The following is a 23,722-nucleotide window of genomic DNA, read 5'->3' on the forward strand; positions in this document are numbered from 1 at the left end:
AAAATGGTGGACTGTGAAAAAGCTGAAGATGTGTGCTTATTTTACTGGCTGGCGCTCATGCATGGCAGAGATTTCAAGCTGATTCACAAAGACAGCACAGCTTGGGCTCCCCCTGAAGAGAACAGCATGGAGGAACAATGTAGGACAGAGCATACGTAGAACCGAAGAGGAAGAAGAGTTAATAAAGAACATTTCAGAAGGTCAAATCTCCTTTCCATCCATGTGGCAGACAATGAGAATGGTCCCTTTCTGCATCCCTTTACATCATTTTAACATGGGGATGAAAGTTAACACCTCCTGTTCTCACAGAATTATCCTGATTTTCTTTATATACTTAAACACAGTTATGCAACTACAAAAATGACTGACAAGGAGCGCATCACTCAGGGGAGGACTGGTATGGATAGGAAGGGAACATGATTTTTAAATTCCAGTGAGAAATGACGGCTCTGCTGGCTCTTTCCCCCTTGCCTGGCTTCCCTGTTTGGTTTTAAAATTCTGATCAGTTTGCCTCTCTAAAGCACTAGGTAAGAGATAATTTTGTAAGATTCTCACTTAATCCAGAAATGTCGTTTGGAAGAAGTTACATTTTATTGCAGCTATTTCACTAGCATGTGCAATGGCTTTGCTGTAACCTTTACTTTCACTGTGCTTCTGTAAATTCTCCACTATCATTTGCCTCTCAAAATTCCTGTTCAGTTCTCTTTTCGGGCCAAAAATTTTCCATGTCTCAATCCAAAGGGTTTTTCTTGTTTTGGTAAATTAGAGGAGAATGCACTGACCCAAATGATAAGCATTTAAAAAATAGCTACAGAAGAAAGCTAGCAAATTTCTCAAAGGTTTTGTGGTCTAATTACTGTCTTACAAAGGATAGAAGGAGCCCTTACATCAGTAGGCAATAGGAAGACTCTCATGCATCTCTACCCGGCCGGATTACGGTTGGCATTGTTGACTAAGAAACACAGGTGGTCTTGAGCACTTACTCCCACCATGCTTTCCTTCACCCTCTGCCCAATACGGTCTATTGTTTGAGCTGGAGGAAGACCATTAACGGATAAATCAGTGCTACAGCTGCAATCCATTAGATGTAAACAGTGCCACCGAAAGCACAGCACAGGCTCTGTTGAGCCACTTAACAGTGATGGCAAACAGGCACAATATTTGCTGTTTCTCTGCCGATGCCATTACAAATAAAGTACGAGAAAGATATCAACAACTTTCAGAAGGCTTGCTACATTAGCAATATCTAGCTGCTGATAGGGAATGCAGGAACAGATATGTGCATCTCCCTCTGAATGTGACTTGTCTTATCCTGTTCCTGCATCCTATTTTACCAAGTAGCACATTGCCCATTGTATCACTTGCAATCAAAAATGAAGGATGACAAAAATTCAAATGGGAGAGCGGAAAAAAAACCTTCACAAAGTAGGTTTTGATTCTCTCCTACTGGGTACAGCTGCATAGGTAGCAAATGTTACCAATGGCGCAAATTTGGACATAAAATTATTTAACAACTTCCATAGAGAAGGAGACTCAGGAAATGAAAAGCAGTCCATAGATTACACAGTACCTCCATCCATGTGAGAGCAGGCCCACAGTTGATCTTGTTGCCTGCAATGGCCGAGAGCCGTGACAGATAAGCCATCAGCATCTGGGTGACCAGCTGAGGAAGCAAAAGAAGAAAGAGCATGAGCGTGTATCTTCTGTTTTAGACCATACCAGAGACCTTTTAGCTGTGCATGAGGTTAATGCATGAGGAATATAGGGGCATTCTGCATCAATTCCATTTTGTTCCTGGACAAAGTTGGATTCTGTTGTTTGAAGGAGGAGAGAAAATCGGTGGAAATGTTGTTACAGGAATTACCCTTTCCGCAACAAACATTTGTCTTTTAAGGAACATGGGTCCTGTCTCTTGCCAATATCCAAGTACCTTAAATGATGAAGGCCTTAAATGTTAAAGTCCTTTCACCGTGAATTTCATATTCAGACAGATTATTTCAATTATGACAATCAAACACATCTGAGAATCATTTAGTAAAACATAACAGAGGCTGCCATTTCCACACAGTTGTAAACACTTTGGAATGTGGCAAGTCAGATCGGTCACTTCGTGAAACATCCATTTTTCTCAAACAACAAAAGACGAGTTTAAAAATATCCTTCTGAGCGCCCTGTTTGCAGTGGTAAAACCACTTTCACAAAAGGAAAGTGAGTTCGGACACTGATTCTAAGTTGCGGTGATAGTAATGTGAAATATCAGTGCAGGTTAGAGCCTGCAGGAGCAAAAAATGCTGTTCTCCCAAGCATCTGTTCTAGTTTGTTTAATCTAAAATAAAAACAAATCCAAAAGCTGCAGGATACCACACAGCTGCAAAACCACATTCCAAGGAGCAGCAGTGACATTTAGTTTCATCGCATCGCGTATGCATCTGGATCCTCTACATTCAACCCTATACAAAGGACAGTAGGTGCGCTAGGAAAACAATGCTTAGGCCTGTGTGAAGCAGCTAGTATTCACTGCGGATTCAGCTGATTTGGGGGACAGTGAATCGATTCGGTGATTTGAATCACTGTCCCGATTGACCCGGCTGAATCTGATTCAGAGACTTGGTTGCTGCCGAATCTCCAAAACACCGCATCATGCAGGCCCATTCCCCGCCAGCTCTCCCAGCCTGGCAATGGCTGCTCCACCCCCCGCTAGCTCCTGGCACTTGGATTAAAAAAAGCCCCGACTCAGCAGGTGCTGCCAGGTGGGGTGGCAGGGGCGATCCCTGCTGCCCCCCACTGTCCCATGCAGCATGGGTGGTTCTGCACAAGCTGCCCAACCCCCACCCCACTCCCTGAGCCCCCCCATCCCTAGGTTCCTCCACCCACCCTAGCTCTGGCCCTTTAAGAAAAGAAATAACCAAAAAAACCCGTGCTTGCAGGTTCCTACCTGGCTGGGTGTGATCCCTGCTGCCCCCCACTGCCCCATGGTGCATGGGGGGCTCTTCCACGAGCCCCCCAAAGCCCCAAGGCTGCTGCAGGAGCTGGTGAGCCCGCAGTTTTTTGTTTTTTTTAAAGGGCCAGAGCTGGGGTGGGCAGGGCAGCCATGGGGGGTGGGGGGTGGACTGGGGGAGCGGAGGTCAGGTTGGGCGGCTCGTGGCAAATCCCCCCATGCATCATGGGACAGTGGGCCCCACCCCTCACCCAGCAGCACCTGGTGAGTGGGGGCTTTTTTTTTTTTTTTTTTTTTTTAAAGTAGCAGGAGCTGTGGTGTGCAGGGCAGCCATTGGGGGGGCTGGGGGAGTGGGCAGAGAATGGGGGCTGGCAGGGGTCCCCCCATGGTCCCCTTCCCCACCACCCCCTTCCCTGCCTCCTACTTACCAGCTCGGAGTTGGCTCCAGCGCCCAGCTGCAGCCACCAGGGACTGCCCAAATCATCAAAGCTCTCTCAATCTTTGGAAAAGATTGAGAGAGCTTTGAATCTATTTGGACCTTTTTATTGGTCCCCGATTCGATTTGGATTTGGAGATTCGGCCACCAAATCGGGCCGAACCTCCTCCAAATCAAATCAGCACCTGAAGCGTTGCACAGCCCTAACTATGCTCCAAAATGCAGATCTCAAAAAACTTCTTACAATGAAGCCAAAGTCAATGCTCCATTAGGATCAACAGAACTGCAATTTAGCTTGGTCCTGTATCATCTTCAAGATGAAAGCCCTTGATGTTGGAAGCTGAGCCCTCTGGGTATCCAAGACCATGTGGAGTTTTAGTGAAGTTGCTAGGGTTCTGGGGGAAAGGAGGCATCTAATTCGCGTGGACAGGTGCCCTCATGCCAAGACTAGATCCTGTGGCTGTTTCTCAGAGCAAACTCCACCTGACTCCAGTTTGAACCGTCAAAGGTATAGTTTTGATAGTCTGATATTTTAGAGAAAGGCACATAATGCAACACAACTCAAGTAGATTCCACAGTATTTTATGACAGTTCAGTTTGCAACAGATGCAGTTTAACCTACTCTCCTCGCCCGCTCACTATCCCACAGCAGCCCTTCAATGCTACGAGCTACTTCAAAAACTGCACAAATTCCACTGCTAGCAATGACTGTCAAAAATAATGAGCCTCCACAGGCCAGCAGAGCCAATGCTGCAGGATGAGATTGCCACAAAATTAACCCTGGAGCATGTAATCCTACCGCTCTTTTAATTCCTCCGTGTCCTTGTTAAATTTAGGAGATTAATATATTTTCAGTCACACATCTTGTAGGCAGGTGACCACTGACCTCCAGGCACAATGATTCAGGATTTTTTGACACCCATGCTACTGCAGTGAGGGACATGTGTGCGACCACCGGACCCACTGGGAAGTGACCTGTTGAATGAAGCCACGGGTATTGTCCATCATGGTAATGCATGCTCCTCCCACAGACGCAGTGAGTTTTAACAGAGGATGCTTTGTTACGTTCTCTCTCTCGGTTCAAATAGCCTTCTGCAATTACACATTATGTTACTTTCCCCTTACAGTCTTCTGAAGTGATGCAGGAAAGATGCACCTGCTTTGTCCAAACAGATTATCTGGGATATAATAAAGCCTTCAAATTATAAATAAGCCAGGAAGTTTGAAATAAAGCAAGAGGAATGTTACTGCTTTCATAAGCAGCCAAGCTGAAAGTATTCTTTTAACCATCCAGATTTCAGGTACAGGCAGTTCAACAAGTAATGAAAAATATCTTTACACACTGACACATAAGGACCTTGTCTTTTTAAATACGTTTTCTGAAGCTCCTTTTAAGAACGCGTGAACAAACACTAGCTCTAACACGCATTTAAATGTATAATTAAGCTCACTTGAACACAAATGCTTTATTTTTTTGTTTCTTTTCTTCCCCTTTTTTCTTTACAAATTTTGGAACTATTTTAAGCATATACATTTTATGCTTACGCTTACAATTTTCTCTCCTTTAAATTACTCTAGTCCTTTCAACCACAGAGCATTCAGAGAGAGCTGTCATTGTTCAAGCCCAGTCAGCAAATATCCACGTCACTGAAAATGTTTCCAGTGATACAATAACATTTGGATCTACATAGCTGACAGTACAGCATGGATTTTCCTGTTTCTCTGATTTCTCAACAACCATTTTGTATTTAGCAGTGCTGCAGTTTCTACTGATTTGCTCAGCACTTTCCTTTGAGCCCTTCAAGTTAAGGGTAGGAGGAATATGCAGCTTCTATTACTCCTAATCAACTCCCAAAGTCTAATTCAGAGTCTATAAAAACTCTGCTTTTTAATGCTGTGAAAAACCTTCTGAGCATTTGCAGGTAGTTCTGAGTCTGATCACTACTTTAGCTGCTGACAGTGTTTGCATTTTACCTCTGGACTGTCCTTCAGGGCATCGGAGCGGGGTAGCTCTGAGAGCTGGGAGAAGCGCCGGTCATAAATACACAGGTGAAGATGTTTGTCGAGTACTCTGAAATCTTCATAACTCCGCTTTACAATCCAGCTTCTGCCCTGCAGAGGGAGAGAGAAAAGCACCACGTCTTCATATATTCACCACCAACTCAGACCACTCTGATGAGCAGTGTAAAATGACAATCCTACCAGAAGCAATTCATCCTTTGCTGCCAATCGTCCCTTACGAAACACTTGAGTGTAAATACTGGAAGCCCAGTTCTTATTTTTATTTTTAACTTTAGCTTGTAAACAGTTTAAAATGCAATGATTCAACCTCATCTCTGGCACTAGTCCCTCAGATTTAATAAAGTTACATGGGGATTTGATCTGACCCACTAATTCTAAAAGATGATGCATGTAAAAGCCCATTTGTTCTGCCTCTCCTACAAGGGTTTCACACCTTGCTCACCCGCAGAGTACCTCTGCATCCATGTAAATTAAAATAAGTTGTTGGAAGCTGTAGAGCTTAGCCCTAGTGGCTTCAAATGGGACTTTACGTGGACACAAAGCACAACTAGCAGGTCTGGAGTCTGTATCATTGGTAGCAGACATTCAAGAGGAAGGTCATCAGTGGAAGATAACTTGACATTCACTGAGGAACTGCTCCTGAGTATATCATTTTCCCAATTTAAAATATGGGCAAAATACATTTCATGCTGTTGCTGCCTTGGGAGAGACAGAAGCAAAATCTCACCCTAGCAACAAAGTGCAATTTATTTTTGTGAAGCTTTTTAATACACAGACACCATGTTCCAATTGCTTCCCAGCCTATTATAATCAATAAAAACTGTTGCGCTAATACAGCAGTTTACAGTTTCAAAACACTTTATGAACAGTAATTAATCCTTTCAGCTCCCCTCTGAGGGAGGCAAGATGATGATATCTCTGCTTTACAGAGAAGGAAACTAAAGCAGGGACTAAGGGCCTCCACAAAACATCTCCATCTTCCCTTTCCAAGCCAAGATGCTTTTTCAGCCTGCCTTTCCTAACAAAGAGTGGCATGAGCATTTTTTTTTTTTTTAATCCCACCACCACAGAGCACTCTACACCCAGCGGGGAGAAAATGAGACAATGAATCAAGCACGACACGTTAGTCATGTTGCTTAATATGCAACCGACAGGGGCTCCCATGCTGAGCGCCTGAACAGAACAGCACCATAGAGATGGGGAGTGAATTTGCTCCGTATCACATACAGCAATGTTACTGCAGAGCCAGGGATCAAAATTCAAGAAATGACATGCAATGGCCAATACACACAACTGCGATACGTGGTATGGCAGGCGAAGCGGAACACGAGAGCCAGTGGCAACCACAACACTAAAACCTGTCACCTTGGTGTGTTTTGAAATGTTCTAGGAGGCACATTTGTAGGTCTGCTAGAGTCTGCTGTCCAAGCTCTGGCCGATGGGTCTAATATAGCCCACGATGGTCTGGACTTCACACCGTGGCTTCCTAACCCCTGGCACAAAGGGGCAGTCTGCAGACACTGCTGGTCCCATCACACAATGCTCTGCTAAGATCCAAGCAATTGCTTGCTCAGGCCAAGCCAAGCTACAAAGCTGCCGGCCGAGATCTTCATACCCAGCAGCTCTCTATTAAAAATTGAGCTGACCAAAACAAAATGGAAAGTGGATAAAAATACGAGCTACCTACCACATTTGTGCACAGTTCTCCACAGTTTCTCGCAGAAATAAATCAAATTTTTTCTATTTATGGTTGCGCTCTATGTCAGGAGTGACATAAGAAGCTCTTATTTCCTCAAAGAGCCTGTTTGATTATTAAGATATCTTTTTGCACACTATTGTGCAAGCTTAGGATGATGCCCATTCTTCAATGTGGGAATTTGCTTAATTTTTCCAGCAACTTAATTTGCTATTTTTAGCTGCTAAATCCAAATGTTATTTACCAAAGAGGTGCCAGCTATCACTTTGGGGTCAGTTGATACACAAAGTTTCCACAGAAGCTGTAAATTCAGCTCTGTAATCTCCTCTACAGCATATTTTCTAATTCATAGATAGATAGATACATAGATAGATAGACAGATCTACACACACACACACACACACACACACACACACACACACACACACACACACACATTGGTTTCACAGCTCCAGTCTGTGTGTACTGTACTTATAACTCCACTTTCATACCACAAGGATCAATCAATATTTCATAAGCCTGGAAAGGTAAGTTCCACTACGCTTGATGCATTGAAGTTTTGTAACTTTAATTTGTGTTTTCCTTTCTTTCGCCTGTCCAGGTTTGCTTGCTTTATTTCTTTACAAGTTAAAGACATTTGCAACTCACTCCATCTTATACAATTGAATTGTGGCCCTTACTCTTTGGGCAAGTTCAACATGACCCTCAAGTGAGCAGCAGTAGGGCCCCACCACACAGACACACAGATCAAGAAACTGTTGCAGTCCTTTCTTTTGCATTCGCCAGCTGCATATTAACAGGTCATTTCCATAGAGTCCTGTAGGCTACTTGTCCAAAGGTCAACACATTTCCACAGCATTTTTCAACCACTTATTATTACTGTGTCATGAATGACAACGCTTCCATGATATCTTTTGCTTAAATACCAGCTCGCTGTAGATATGCGATGTCACTTAGTCGTAATTAAGACAATAAGACATAAATTTACAAGACAGGAATGGCTGGGGTCAGCAAACACTGCGGTTTTGAGCAGCGGAGCGTGGGGAATCAGGCTGTGGAACAGAATAGATGATATAATAGACCTTTGCTCATTGTTTAATGAAACAGTATCTAGGCTACTGGTAGCTACTAAGTCTATCAGATTCATGTATGGATAGTTTCTAGGCACACTGGGTTCACTGACTGCTAACTAACCTCAGTCAGAACAATAATAACCCTGGCAGTTATATACCGAATCGTCTTCTGGAATTGCACTTCATGCACCGATGGCCAGAAGAAATGTTCCAGTATGCTGAATGCAAATATTTCCTTACATTCTCAGGCTCCAAGCCTGAAACAACGTACTTGTGTGTTTAATTTTCCATTCATGAGTATTTCTAAGGGAAAGCCTTTGCACAACTGGGACCTACATGGTTAAGTTTTATGGAAACATAATGCAGTCACATTACTTTAGGATGCAATTTAATTTCAAGGGAAGGAAATCCTTGCAACAGGCTTTACAAGAAATTGGACATCATTTAGTGGAGATGTGTATAGTAATGAATCCAATCACACAGAATCATAGAAAAGCAGAGCCAGAAGGGACCTCAGGAGATCATCTAGTCCAGTCCCCTGCTCCAGGCATAATCAGCCCTGACTAAACCTTCCAGTAAAGTGTCTGTATAACCTAGTCTTGAAAATTTCTGAGAAAGGAGATTCCACATTCTCTCTAGGTAGCTTTTTCCAAGCCTTAACCACCCTCACAGTCAGAAGCCTCTTCCTAATCTCCAACCTACATTTCCTCTGCGGGAGTTTAAGACCACTGCTCCTAATTTGACCCCTACAACCACAGAGATTAATCTAATCTCCATCCTCTCTATAACTACCCTTCAAGTATTTGAAGACTATTATCAACTTCTGCTCACAGTCTTCCCTTCTCCAGAATAAATAACCCACGTTCTTTCAGCCTTTCCTCCTGAGTCATGTTTCCCAGGCCTCTAATCATGTTGGTCGCCAATGAACAGTCAGTACAAATCAATACCAGCTTCTTGGATGATCTTCCCAAGATAAAAACAGGTAGGTAAGGACCTGAATTAAGCTCTCAGCCAGACCTGTAGGGCTATACAGCCGAAATCAGGACGGCGGCTACCTTGTGAAAGAAACAGCAATCAAATGAAGATCCTACATCACCATTACACTAACTGCAATGTCTTTTCTAATTCTAAAACACCAGAAGGTTTTGCAGAAGTAAATTGCTTTATTCAGAGATTTAATAAAACCACAGAAATGAGACAGAGAAAAACAATTAAAATCAGCCTCATGGTTTCACCTTCATGTCTGCATTTTATAGAGAAGCTAAACATTACAGGTGCCTCAGGCAACTAATACATATTAACAAGTAAGTATGATTTCTTTTCATTATACAGGGTCTCTTAAACTGCCCTTCCATGTCAATTCCTGTTCACTTCCTAATTTCTACACTGCCAGTTTTATTTAATTATATTTTTCCCCAGTCTGATTTATGGCTGGCCCTTATTCAGAAAAGATTCTCTGTTCAGAGCACTTAAATATACACTTAACTGCTATTCAAGTTAATGGGACATCATACACCTACATTTAGGCATGCATGTACGGCAGTGGTTCTCAACCTTTTTGGACTCAAGGCATGCCTCACTGGGCTCGAGGCACCCCTTGCTAGATTTGAGGCACCCCTCCATAACTTTTGTGAATGGAGTTGTGCCCAGTTTCAAAAAATGATGCACATGTTATAATGCTTCATTCCTTGTAGAGAGGCTGGGCAGTGGATTGACCAGACAGAGACAATCTTGACCCTGCACTTACCTGCTTATCTCTTTACTTATCTCCTCAAACCTCATGGCAGCCTTCATACAATCTGGCAGCACCCCTGGGTGCCACAGCACCCTAATTAAGAACCGCTGGCATAGGGGATGTCTTGGATCAGGGCTTGTGTTTATGAATCCAGGGGCTTTTCATTTCCAAGACATTATGCTCAGTAAAGAAAAGCAAACTAGTTAGAAATTTTCTAAACAAAAGTTTATTTTGACTGAAAACACAGTCCATAAAAACCTAAATGTTTCAAATGACGTGCCAATTTTGACAAACCGAAACATTTAAACAATACAACAATGTCCCACTTTTAAACATTTTAGAAGGAAAAATGTTGAATTTTCATTTCAAAATGACTTTAAAAGACAAAACGGTTGTATACACAGGTACATTAAATGATAAACAAGGAGGATGAAATCAAAACATCGTGTTTTGGTTGTACCCAGAGTACCGGTTTCAGAATTTTGTTTTGTAGGAAATTTCAAAATTTTGCCTTCATTCCATTTTGGAGAGAAAAAAAACCATGCTGAAATCATATAACTTCCTAGGAATCAGATTTTTTTCTTTCAAGTCCAACCTCTTCTTCAGCTGCTCTCTTCTTTACACATTGCTGCACAGGATCTAAAATACTCTTTGCTATAAAACCAAGATGAGATTTCAACTCAATGCAATGAGTTCACTGCTATGAAACGCTCTATTCCTTCCTGCTAGCTCAGTGACAAAAATGTCACGGTAAATATGATTAGAGATTACTGAACCAATCATTTAATTTCCACCGAGGCAGAGAGCTGAACCTTCGATTAGTGAAAACATCCTGCTGCATTCAATTTATAGAAAGCTACCACTGCTGGGCATCACGGGAAACAGATTCAGTGACGAAGCTTCACAAACACAGCTCCTCAAATCCTTATTTTTAGCTCCCCCGATCAAATAGCATCAGAGAGCTGACAGACGGCCGTAGCCAGAAGGAGGTTATGCAGTCTCATGAACCATTCTCATCTGGTGATTTCCAATGCACGGCATCATTTCTCCCTTGCCCCCTCCCCACACTAGATACACAGTGCTGGAGGGTGCCATGGAGCTGGCTTCATTAGTCATTAAATTAACTTGCTCTCTGCTGCACCTCTCGGTTATTACTGGACTGGGAACAAAAAAAGCCAAATTAGACGGAGGCTTTTTTCTCTGTCATCTTTATTTCATTTCGCTCCCGGTCCAGGTTCAACCAGCACCTCCATTCCAGCACTTCTAAAACTGTTCGTAGCCTGTTGTCCCACACAGGGGTTGTCTGCTTCCAAGAATAGCTCCCAATACCCTGACAAAAATTAAATATGGGAATATTTTTAGAGATGGCTTGATTTTTTTTTGCTTAGAGTCTGGCCAGAAGAGCCTCCTGTGGCAGTCACAGCAGCTTCTGCTGGGTTGTAAGAGGAACTGAACCACCAAGAAAGTTCAGGGGCAGCTCCACTGCTCATTTCTGTGAAACTTAATAAATAAGGCTGCCGCTCACAGAGGCCCAGATCCTGCTCCTTTTATGAAACGCTTAAGCTCAGCAGAAAAAATACAGCCTCCTGTCTCAAGATTTCATAGACATCAGAGCTGGAAGGGACCTTGGAAAATCACTGAGTCCAGCCCCCTGCCCCAGGGGCAGGAAGTCAGCTGGGGTCATAGGATCCCAGCAAGATAAGCATCCAAATTTCTCTTGAAGGTGGGTGCTTGAACCACCTCCGATGGCAGGCTGTTCCAGACCTTGGGGGCTCAGACAGTAAAGAAATTCTTCCTTATGTCCAGACTGAAACAGTCTTGCTGGAGTTAATAACCATTCAACCTCGTCATTGCGTGGGGCACTCTGGTGAACAATCGTTCCCCCAGATACTGGTGGTCACCCCGATAAACGTATAGGTGGCCATCAGCTCTCTCCTGAGCCTGCGCTTTTCCAGGCTAAAGAACCCCATGGCTCTCAGCCTTTCGTCATAAGGTCTGTTTTCCTGACCTCTGATCATGCGCGTGGCTCTTCTCTGGACTCTCTCAAGCTTCTCCACATCCTTTTTGAATTGTGGAGCCCAAAACTGGACGCAGTACTCCAGCTGCGGCCTCACCAAGGCCGAGTACGACGGGAGAATGATGTCCCAGGATTTACTTGAGGAGCATCTATGGATGCAAGCCAGCGTTTTGGTCACTTTACTAGCCGCAGCATCGCATTGCAGGCTCATGTTCATCTTGTGGTCAATGATGACCCCCAAGTCCTTTTCATCCATAGTGCTAGCCAGAGTAGCACTGCCGAGCCTATAAGCATGCTGCGGGTTTTTCTTCCCAAGGTGGAGAACCTGGCATTTTTTGGTGTTAAACACCATCAGGTTCTCATCTGCCCATTTCTTAAGCCTATCAAGGTCAGCCTGGATCATCCTGCTGTCTTCAGGTGTGGAAGCTTTGTCCCAGAGTTTGGTATCGTCGGCGAACTTGGCCAGCCCGCTTCTGACTCCAATCTCCACATCATTGATGAAGATGTTGAACAATATGGGTCCAACGACAGAGCCTTGGGGGACCCCACTGGTCACAGGGTATGACTGACTTCCATCACCACCACCCTCTGGGTCCAACCACGGAGCCAATTCCCCAGCCACATGCGAGAAAGACACTGCTGCAAGAGAAAGAGCCTGCTACATCCAGGGAGGCACATGGCTCCTCTTCTCTCAACGCACAGAAGCAATGACGAGGCAGCAAAAAAGGAAAGGCCAGACACCAGGGTTTGAGGATTCTTGCTTCTCGGGCATTGCACTCAGAACCCTTATGCACCTTCATCATCTCAGGATCCTACGCTACCAGGAAAAAGAAGCACAACAACCCACCGATCTCTTGCTTGGTAATTTCATGGTTACAACATTTGCCCAGGCAGTGGGAAACACAGGGAACCCGCTACACTTAACTGAAAGGAGTCTGAACTCACATCTCCTATTTCCCAGCAATGTGCCCTAACTATCCAGCTGTGGGCTAGATGAGCTGAGGACTTCTTCCAACCTTCTTGCTGAAGCTGAGCCACCGAGCAGAAAAGACGACAAAATCCATGGCGCCGGGAGCCTGACAGAGCATGCAAGATAGAGCCTGATTCTGCAGCTTGGTGAGGCACCCTTGTCTGCTCCCAGCGCTGTCCACACATTGTGCATTGAGCATGCTTCTTCTGTAGTATCTCCATGATTTATTTTATTTATTTATTTATTTATTTATTTTACACAATGGATGGGATTATTCCTTCCAGGTTCAAATGCTCCGTCATCCTGAATTTTTGACAAAAGTCATGTGGGTGCCCTATGCACCACATACCAATCCATGTGGCGACAGACAGGAAAACAAAGAGAAAGTAAATGGCAGAAGTCAGATATCACTGATGCTATAGTAAAAACAGTGAGAAAAACATCACTGGGAAAATGCCAGCACCTAACTGGAGGCTTCAGCTCTGCCGTGGGGGTGACATTTACAGCTGTCTGGGTTTTAGGGTTTGTATGTTATTCCAACATGACCCTTCAGCCCTTTTTTGTAACAAATCACGGTGGAAAAGGGCTTAGAAATATAGTCAAAACGGAGAACAAATCAACTACTTAGGGTTTCCCCAAACAGTATTTTTGTCTGGCATCAGAGGTGGCTTTATATAAAAGCTGAAGTCTATTTATCATACATTCTTAGATTTCCCACCCCCTAGTATAGTCTAACAACTTCCCTAATATTAAGAAAATACTAAAACCAACATAAAAGTGAAGGGAGTTTGGACTGAAGTCAAACAAGGCCAATTTACTACTGCATGAGAGCATCTTCACGGGGGTTTAAGGCATTCTGACTTCCACACATTAAATTCACACCTTCAGTTAATATGGCTTAATACAGAGCATTAGCAGGCTCTAGAAAATGTCTCATGAATGCAACTGGAATATGACTTTTCAGCAATGGAAAGCTGTGGGTGCAAAATACACAGAGGAAAGACTGGTTTTAAACAAGGGAAAAATGACAACAAGCCTCCAATTCAGGGCTTCACTTGGAATTGCTTAAGATGGACATATGCGAGAAAGACACTGCTGCAAGAGAAAGATAAGACCAGATATAGCTCAGACTATCGGATACGGAAGGCACATAAGAAAGCCCAGTGTGATTGCCCAGTGCACACTGAGCGGCCTAATTCCACGGTAGAAATCAATGCTCGTATTAAATTGCTAACACAGAATTGACATAGCAATGTTAATTACTTGCAAAAGGCAAAAATATATTTTTTTTAACAGTAACCACTCTAAGTTCTTGTCTCCTCTCTCTTTCGCACCTCCTCTTGCCCCTGCCCTACAAACCATACTTCTGCGCACTTCTTGATTGTGCCTTTTGGACAGGAAAAGGAAGAAGACGCGTTGAAAAGCTGTTTGGCAAAACCGGTCTCCCATAATTCTGAACGTAACCAACATCTCTTAAGAAAAGCTGTTCTCCCGTGCGTTCCAGCCTAGTTAGGAAACCTAATAATATCCAGTTAACTAGGATAAATGAGCAGACTTTAGGTTGCTAATCTGAAAAAGGGCAGAGTGCCTTTTGGCCAGTGGCCACCACTAAAGCCATAAGAAGTAACCAGCCACCAGGAAACTGTTTTGTCCAGTCTTTGCTGGAAATAATCACCTTTTGAAGCTGCAGTGGAATAAGACATTTTAGACTCATACAAATGGTGCACGGCATCTAAGGATATGATGATCCCCCCCCGCTTTTTTCCCCCTCCTGAGCGAAGTTTGTTTCTGAACCACAGGCTGAAAAAAAGTGAGACCTAAAGCTCTTGGAATCTGAAACAAGATTTACATCTTTCAGTGCCTTAATGAAATTCCCTTCCCTCCTGACATCTTGTAATGTAAGCAATCTGACATCAATCATCTCCTTAGTAAAATTATATAGCAAGATCAATGGGTCAGAGAGCCATGGAGGAAGGGGGGACAGGATAAGGAAGGGTGAGAGAATGTTGTGCCTAGGGGCCTGCCTTTCTGCGTGTCAGAAAATTAAAATCAGATCCCAGCTTGAGCAGGCATCACAGAAGAAACGACTCAAAGCCACCAAAAGTAACTGCTGAGTACTGGGAACTAAAACTCTACCGGTTTAAAGGTATCATAGCAGCAAATGAATGCACATCTATTTACAGGTGGTTATATACACTTTCTCTTTATGTATACTTAAAAGGAGTAAGCCTCTGACCCCTGTCTGTGCTCCTGGATGCGTCAGACAGCAAGAGTAACTCCTTAACACTTTTCTTCCTGAGAGACTGAAGTGTTTTACAAATGAAAGTAGGTACTATTATCCCTATTTTCTGAATGGCTGAATTTGAAAGCAAGTTGGCAGAGGTCACCAAGACAGGCAGTGGCAGAGTAGCAAATAAACCTCCATTTCTTGATCCTCACTACTGTGTCTCAACCAGCAAACTGAATGCATTTTTCTGAAGGCTGATCAAAGCACCAAAGCAGTATTACTCAGTGATCATTCAGTAAAAGTAAACACCAGGGAGCAAATCTATGAAAGAGGTTACAGTTCCCAAGGCAAGAAACTTTGTTTAAAAAAAACCCAGTTAAGGTTGCTAAGCAACAACACTGCACTTACCTATCACATCATTTGCCAAACACATAAATTTAGAGGTGTGAAAATGATTAAAGACATGATATATTTGACACTGTTTCCATTACAGAAACACAACACAGTCCTGCAGAGTACAGATAAATGCAGGACTCATCACAATTATAATACCAGACCTTAAAACTTTTTGGCCAGGCATCAGTGTGACTAGTGTAGCAAAGACAAACACTAGTAGTGCTCTAAGGTGCAGCCTCCGTACAAACACCACGGTTCGTCCTCAGACCTGGTTTGAGGACGAATAAAAAATAAATTAGGCTGGAGTGAACACAACGTGCTAGAACCACACGATGCGGGGGGGGGGACATCTGTCTCTACCTGCGTTTAGGATGCGGAAACAAGCGGGCACCTGTTATTTTCGTGCAACAAGTGGCGTCCTCCCTTGCTCTAAGCCTGCTCCTTCTAGCTGCCGTTATCCTTGCGGTTTGTCTACGCACGGAGCCTCGATCCCCGAAGTGCTCTGCGATGTGCAGATTGCGCGGGTCCCTGGGCTACACAAAGCTTCAGCGTTTCACTCCTGTGGCACAGTACGGAGGACTGAAGGCCTAGGCTGCAGGATGCTCAACACTTTAGGGCACAGTCAGTGTCCTCTCCCCGTTTCATCAAACACACTGTGCATCCTGAGCATACAAGAGAACTAAGCACATATTTGCTGAAGCATCTATCCCTATTTCTGAGAAGCGCTGCAGAGAACAGCTTATGGCCCTTCCTGGGCTATTTTAAAGGCCAGAAAGCACCACCAGTGAACAGCTTTCAAAGCTGAATATGACCAAAAGTTAAGGAAAAGATGCAGGAGATTAGAACACTAAATAAAAAGCACACAGCAGAAGAAATCCGGGACGGCTTGGAGAAGTTTTATAACTGAACCAACACTGTAGCCAAAGTGGAAAAATAGCTGCTTTTTTGGCAGTTGCACACACAGATTTTAAGAAAAAACAGATTGAACAGGGGCGCCAAGACCTACAAAATGGAATATTTAAGGTGGGTCATTTTTCTTTAACATGTGCCATCACCAATAGGGATCCTTTGAAAGGTAAGCCACAAAAGCCCAAAAACAAACAAAGAAAATACCTCACAGCCACAAATTAGCAAGAAAATGGATCAATTAAAAATATACACAAGGAAATCACTTTCTTCTTCTCTGACCTATTAATAACTGAGCTCCTGCTGCTGTGTTTACTGCAAAAGCTGTGCCTTCCCCTTCCACTCTCTACTGCCCAAGCACAGCTCCCAGTAGCTGGGAGGGTATCAACACTTGCAGAAAAAAGGGAGAAACACGCAGATGCAGGTTGGTTTTGTGTTGTTTTGTGTTCTGAGGGCATATTCCCCCTTTTTCAATGGAAGTGTGCCACGTCTGTTGCTGACTTGTGAGCTCAGTTAGTTACTGAATTTGGACAGTGTGCTAGAAGCTGCACACAAAACACAGGAAGATGCGTCTCCTGCCCCGCCGAATTATCAGTCTATAGGGGAAGAATTGTGTAAATACAGATGGGTGTGAGGTCAGCAAGAGCTTTGCCACTAATTTCAACAGAAGGAACTACCAAGATTTAAGTGACTGCACAAACCGTTTTTGGCGTGTGTCATTCAATGCATCGTACACAGCATAGCATAATAAAGCATTGCACTAGGGCACTTTTATCTAGGACCAGGACCATATGGCAAAGGCTATTTATGTGCATGGAAATTCCCTTTGTAAAATCCTTCCCGAAATGACTGCATAACTGTGCAGCGAAGGAGACAAACTTATAGCAGAGCTATGGTAGGTGCCATAACATGGGCCAGCTGAATTTCTGCCAGTGAAAAGATTTCGTTAAAAAAAACTGTTTCTCCACGCCCACCCCTAAATATTCTCTGCAGAAGGCAGCTTTTTTTAATTGTTCCCTGGTGTTTACTGGCCCCATAATGTCAACAGTTAATAAAGATTCCTCTGGAAGATGCTTGAATTTTTGGGTCAGGACGAGAAAAGACCTTTTCACGGCATCAAAGAAGTGCCGAGTGCTTTTGCCACGCAGCACTGTGAAAGTCTAGAGTGTGTGTTGTGAGGGTATGTAGCACAGGAAGAGTTACACCATTGGTAGTGCACCAGCTATCGTACAGCGATGTCTTGAGTCACTGGGAACCCAGGGCTAATGTTGAACATGTCAAATCAGGCCATCAGCCTGCCCAGCAGCGACCAGAGTTGCCCAGCGCTGTGAAGCAGATAGCAACCACCATGAAATTTGGCATATTTGCTCTGCATGTGCTGTACTCCAAAACAGATGTCATATAGCACAGCACAGAGTGGGACACATGACGGTAAGCTGCAAGGTAACTGGAAACCTGTTTCCCAAAGTATAAATATTGACATTTCCCTCAGAGAAAACTGGTTACAGTGTTAAGGGTTCTCGCTGACCTGACAGAAAGTGCTATGCGCTGCCAAGATCACCGTGTCCTCTCTGCAAAGCCGAAATGGTCATCTCTCAGCCCAAGCCACAGGGTAGGGAACCCTTCCTGATTTTCATGGCGCACAAGTCCTGTCTTTGAGGGCATCAGTCTCCAAATGAAGCCTAGAAGTTATTGGTTCCCAACCCACTTTGGAGCCAACACGTGTTTAAGTCAGCTGCAACTTGCTTCAAATGTCAACAGTTCAAGAAATCTCTTGAAAAAGCCAGAAGGCAAACTTTTAGTGACTATGCTGCACGCAACCCACCATGATATGCGCTCAGAGTAATGTTTCCGTCTGCGTGGAGGCCCGAATGGGGCCAAGAGCTATAGCAGGCAACAAAAATGCAACACCTTTTATTGAAAGTTCCAGATTTGGTGCTTTCTCCTTAAAGCCCCAGCTCCTGGGTTACGGACAGACATTACACATAAACCAGTTTAAGTGATCAGAAATTGATTTAAACCTGTAACAGAGCAGATGTTCATTCAGTGCACATAAACCAACTTGAAAATGGCTGAAACTGGTCTGAGATGAAACGAGCTGAATGTGATATCAGACTTAACTGATTTGGGTCAAATCAGTTTATACAATCTCTGTCCCAGACGCTTGCTGGTTTAAGTTACGCCAGAGTCCCCCAGCATCCTGGCATGCTCTCTGGGCTGGGTGGGGCTCTCTGCTCCACAGCAGGGCTGGCCCCACTCTGCTCCCTGCTCTCTCTGCTCCCTGGCTGCAGCTCAGCAGACTGCAGGCATCTGCCTCGCTTCCCCCTGGTCCCCACACTTCCCTCCCCATCCTCTCTGCCTTACACAGACACGTCTCAGCATTAGCTAACAGACCACATGCTGGCTATGATCTGTTCTGTGGCAGATGGGACAAAGGCAGAATCAACAGGTAGCTGGTAATGTTCCTGTGTTGTTTTCTTAATAAAGTGAGTTAAAGCATTGAGTTAGGGAAAGAAACACCGTGTTATCTATTCCCTACTGGGCTGGTCAGAAGGGGAGGGGGGGAGGGGAGGGGACCTCTCCCTAATCAAAGCATCTTGCCAGGGCCTGGCCATGCCCCCCTCAGCTCAGCACTGTGCAAGGGAAGGGAGGGCTGCTCTGGCACCCCCCCAGCTTCTAGCCTGAGCCACTGTAGGCATGTGCCCACATTTCTGGGCTGTCTGCTCAGTTACAAACTGATTCAGCCTAGCCAGGTTAGACTAACCTGCAAAAATTGAATCGATTCAGGCTTAAGCTTTTTGAATGTCTGTCCCTAGCCCAGGAGTCCTGTGATGACATGAAAAAAACTTGGTTTTCATTTAGAGAAATAAATGTAAGCTCCCACTGGTCCTGATAACAGAGAAAAGGATGAAAACAGGCATTGTAAAGGCTTAAAACACTAAAAGCATGGGGGGACTCTAATTTATACAGAGGGGTTTTAAATCTGGGCATTTTATACATGTGCTCCAAGAGTGTGTGTGTGTGTTGGGGGAGGGGGGTGCACTTTAATAAAAGCATCTCTCCAAGAGCCGCTCTAATTAAAGTGTCTGGAGCATCTCATTTATCAGCATCCCCACACTTCAAAATGGTGGTGGGGCCCTTTATCTAAAACTTGGCTTCATTTAAAGCTCATTTTGAAGTGTGGGGACACTGATACATGAGATGCTGGAGGTTGCTGGAGCACAGGAATTACCATAGTCCAGCAGATTCAATTAATCAAAACTGCTTGTGTATAGGCATCCATTATTTTTTATGCTCATATTATAATTCCTGGTTACTGAATTTTGAACATTCGTGGTTGGAAATACTGAATACATCTCTCTTTGTCATTCTGTACCCAAGACAGAAACTTGGCCAAAATATGGATCTGTGCATTAGTTAGTATGCTCCCTTGAAATGCGTTTTGTCTGCAATTTCATGTGTCCTAAAATTCTACCTACCTAGAGACCACCAAGGCTTTTTAGTACACAAGGAAAACTAATACATCTACCTATGCTGGAACAACTCTCCTGTGTGGACATACTGTTCTGGAATAAAGGCACTTTGATTCTGAAACAGGGAGTGTTCACATGGGGAACCAATTCCAGAACTGGTGTTACAAAATAAATACCCTGGAATAACTATGTCCATCAATCTCCCTGCACAGGCAAGCCCAAACATCAGTTTTTATACATACAAGCATGCCAAAGCTTGCCATAGAAGCTAAACAGCAAGATGGCTAAGAAAAGCAGGAACACACAGCAGAATCCTCTTTCATTTTTGGATTTCCACCAAACCCGGCCTTGGAAAAGTTGTAAAACAAGTAAAATTGTAGAGAAACTGCTGCCCTGAGATGCATTTACACTTGTTTTGTTACGAAACAAAAAACAGTGCTTCTTTAGAACAATTTCAAGCCAACTGTCCTCTTCAATTTGTGGCTGGGCCCAGCCTTGCCCTACAAAGCACCACATGACAATCAGAGGCCCTGCCAAAATGCATCACTCAGAGAGAAACCATAATCACTATTCTGTCCGCTTAAATTTCAACAGAGACTTTAACTTTTCCTCCAGCACTGAACAGAATACATTTGAATACAAGAAGATTGATCTCTCTAATTCAAAGCTTTCCTGGCAGGCATGATGCCCAAGGGACATAACATTAACAAACTTCATATAATTGTAAAAGCCTTTACAGCTTCAAAAAACGTTCATGGCAGAACAGCCACATGATTTTTTGTTTTGAGAAACAGCTTTCACTCTTGCTCATCTTCCCTTCCTGACTGGGAGTGTGCATGTGTATGCTCTTCAGCCCTTTCAGAATCACAGAAAGTCAGGGCTGGAAGGGACCTCAGGCATCCACATCTAGTCCAACCCCCTGCTCAAAGCAGGACCAGCCCCAACCAGATCATCACACCCGAGGCTTTGACTAGCTGGGTCTTAAAAACCTCCAAGGATGGAGAGTCCACAGCCTCTCTGGGTAACCTGATGCAGTGCTTTAATACCCTCCTTGTGAGAAAGTTTTCCTAATATCAAACCTAAACTTCCCTCGCCTCAACTTGAGCCCATTGCTCCTTGTTCTGTCATCTGCCCCCACTGAGAACAGTCCAGCTCCATCCTCGCTGGAACCGCCCTTCGGTAATCCAAGGCTGCTATTAAATCCCCTCTCAGTCTTCTCTTCTCCAGACTAAATGGGTGCATGTAGATGTGCGGGGAGGCTGCTCTGACGCACTGTAATTACAGTGCGCCAGAGCAGACTTGATTAATCGAGTCTGCAGAAGTATGCTAATTAGCACACTCCAGCAGCTTCCACGTCTCATGCGTCAGCGTCTCTGATCTTCAAATTGGTGACTGGGGTGCCTTAGCTAAAGCTCATCAAACAAGCTTTAGTTGAAGTGCTCTGTCATCATTTTGAAGCACAGGGACCCTGATACACGAGATGCTGCAGGCACATTAATCAGAGCGGCTCTTGGAGCCACTCTAATTAAAGTGCCCCCTCTCCCCGCCACACCAGAGTACATGTAAATACTCCCAATAAGTCCAGTTCCCTCAGTCTGTCCTCAGAAGTCATGTGTCTCAGCCCCCAAACCATTTTCACTGTTCTCCACTGAACTCTCTCCAACTTGTCCACATCCTTCTGTAGTGGGGGGCCCAAAATTGAGCACAGGACTCCAGATGTGGCCTCACCAGTGCTGAACGGAGGGGAAGAATCACTTCCCTCAATCTGATGGCAATGCGGTCCAGTATGCTGTTAGCCTTCTTGGCAACATATATATGCTGGCTCATATTCATCTTATTGCCTGCTGTAACCCCAATGTCCTTTTCTCCAGAGCTGCTGCCTAGCCAGTCAGCCCCCAGCCTCTACTGGTGCATGGGATTGTTCCACCCTATGTGCAGGACTCTGCACTTTTCCTTACTGAATCTCATGAGATTTCTTTTAGTCCAACCCTCCAAGTTGTCTAGGTCTCTCTGAATCCTAGCCCTACCCTCCAGTACATCCAATACTCTTCCCAGCTTTGTGTCATCTACAGACTTGCTGAGGGTGCAACTTCATCCCATCTTCCAGGTCATTGATAAAGTTGTTGAACAAAACCAACCCCAGCACTGACCTCTGGGGCACTCTATTTGATACCAGCTGCCAACTAAACATCAAGCCATTGATTACTACCCTCTGAGTTAATTACTACCCCATTGATTACATTCCCATCCACAGAATGACGTGTACAGTGTATAGGTTATACACCACTAAAACCCAGACCCATGCACAAGGGTGATCCTGTTATTATATCTAAGCTGTGCAGAAGTCAAAAACAGCAGAAGGCAATGCTGTCCCCACTTGCTTTGCCACTGTGTATTTAAATGATGAATGATCAAAGGAAGCCACGAATGGAGAAATTAAATGCAGGACACTGGGATATCAGGAGAGGAAAGTTCTGCAAGTGAACAGGTTTACATGCATACGAGTAATGGTTATGAGCAAAGGTCACCACCAGTTGCGTTACGGGTCATAGGAGTTCAGACCACACATAGGCTAAAAACAGACACTGGATCTTCCTAGGACAAAATCTTTTAGTCTGGGATCCTGCAGACGTACACGTCCATTGTCCCACTTTAAAAACCCATACTGAAGTATCTGAATTGATCAGGGACAATCACAGATAATTCAAGTTACTTGCTCTGGGCAGCCACCCCAAGGATAAACCCACTTGTCTGTTTTTAGCTATAGATGCCAGGATGGTGCAAGAGCGTATTGTTCTAGCAGCTGTGGTTGAAGGACAGGAAATAATCTGTCACACTAGCACAGGTCTGTGCAACACTGCCATCAGATTCAATACATCTGCCATACCATCATATGTGATACAAGACAGGCGGTACCTGCAGCATTCCTACCCTATCGGCTGCCCATCTGTTAGCATGTAATTGCACTCTAACTCATGACAGCTACTAGCATTACTCAAGGGCTTGATACTAGTCAGCCTTCTAACACAGAGGGGAGGCATTATGCAGAATGACCAGCTACATTGCGAAAGCAGACTGCAGAATGATGGTCAGATATCCTTTCTGTCCCTCGGCACTGCTCTGCATACCTGGAACAGTGAAGAATCAAAGATCAAGGCCTTATGCCTAAGCCCCATGGTCAAGTGGGAGGGTTAAGAGCAAGATCTGTGCTTCACAACAAAAGGGCCCAATACTTCATGATATGAATCTTGTTTAATATGAGTGTAATGCCATTCAACCCTATGAAGTTACATCAAAATACAGCTGATAGAGACAGGTAAAACAAGCCTACCGTCTCTACTGACCATTATCTTAATTGATGAACTTACCCTGTCCTAACCAACAGTATGACAGGTACAGAACAAGGAACATTACTGATAATTAGATACGACATTTGCTTTCCCTCTGGGCAAAAATCTACAGTTCTAGGCTGTTTCTTAGAAAGCCTCTTGTATATGCTAATACCTCATCTTCCACATTTGCAGGTGACATTTTATTTTTTAAACACCTGGAATAAGCAATGCTTTAGCAAAAACATTAACTCAGTGTTTTGGCATCATCTTAACTTACAGTATCAGCACAAGGTTTTTCTTAATACAATTCTCAGCTTTGAAAATTCTTTATTAATCTTTTTTTTTTTTATTCCCTGCTTGCCAGAAGTGGAAAGCATACAGATTCTGGCCGGACATCAACCTTTCAGACAGAACACTGCATGACAAATTAGGGAGTGAGGGCAAATTTTATTAGCTTTGTTTTCCATTCATATAAAACACAGAACTTCTCTGAGAGATAAT

The 23,722-nt window shown here is 44.0% G+C and overlaps 1 protein-coding gene across 7 annotated transcripts in view; it reads right to left on the reverse strand.

Moving 5' to 3' along the window:
- The window catches only part of ARHGAP32 (Rho GTPase activating protein 32), a 450,132-nt gene that overhangs the window by 111,776 nt on the left and 314,634 nt on the right, over window positions 1-23,722 (reverse strand). For all 7 annotated transcript variants that reach the window (XM_090026884.1, XM_090026883.1, XM_090026889.1 and 4 more), the window contains 2 exons: window positions 5,349-5,486; window positions 1,571-1,663 (listed from right to left, as the gene is read on the reverse strand). In XM_090026884.1, the coding sequence (XP_089883010.1) occupies window positions 1,571-1,663; window positions 5,349-5,486 (231 nt within the window). The remainder of the gene's footprint in view (window positions 1-1,570; window positions 1,664-5,348; window positions 5,487-23,722) is intronic.

Source organism: Crocodylus siamensis, chromosome 14 (assembly GCF_052110815.1).
Source record: "Crocodylus siamensis isolate JL-2025a chromosome 14, ASM5211081v1, whole genome shotgun sequence".
Classification (NCBI taxonomy): Eukaryota; Metazoa; Chordata; order Crocodylia; family Crocodylidae; genus Crocodylus; species Crocodylus siamensis.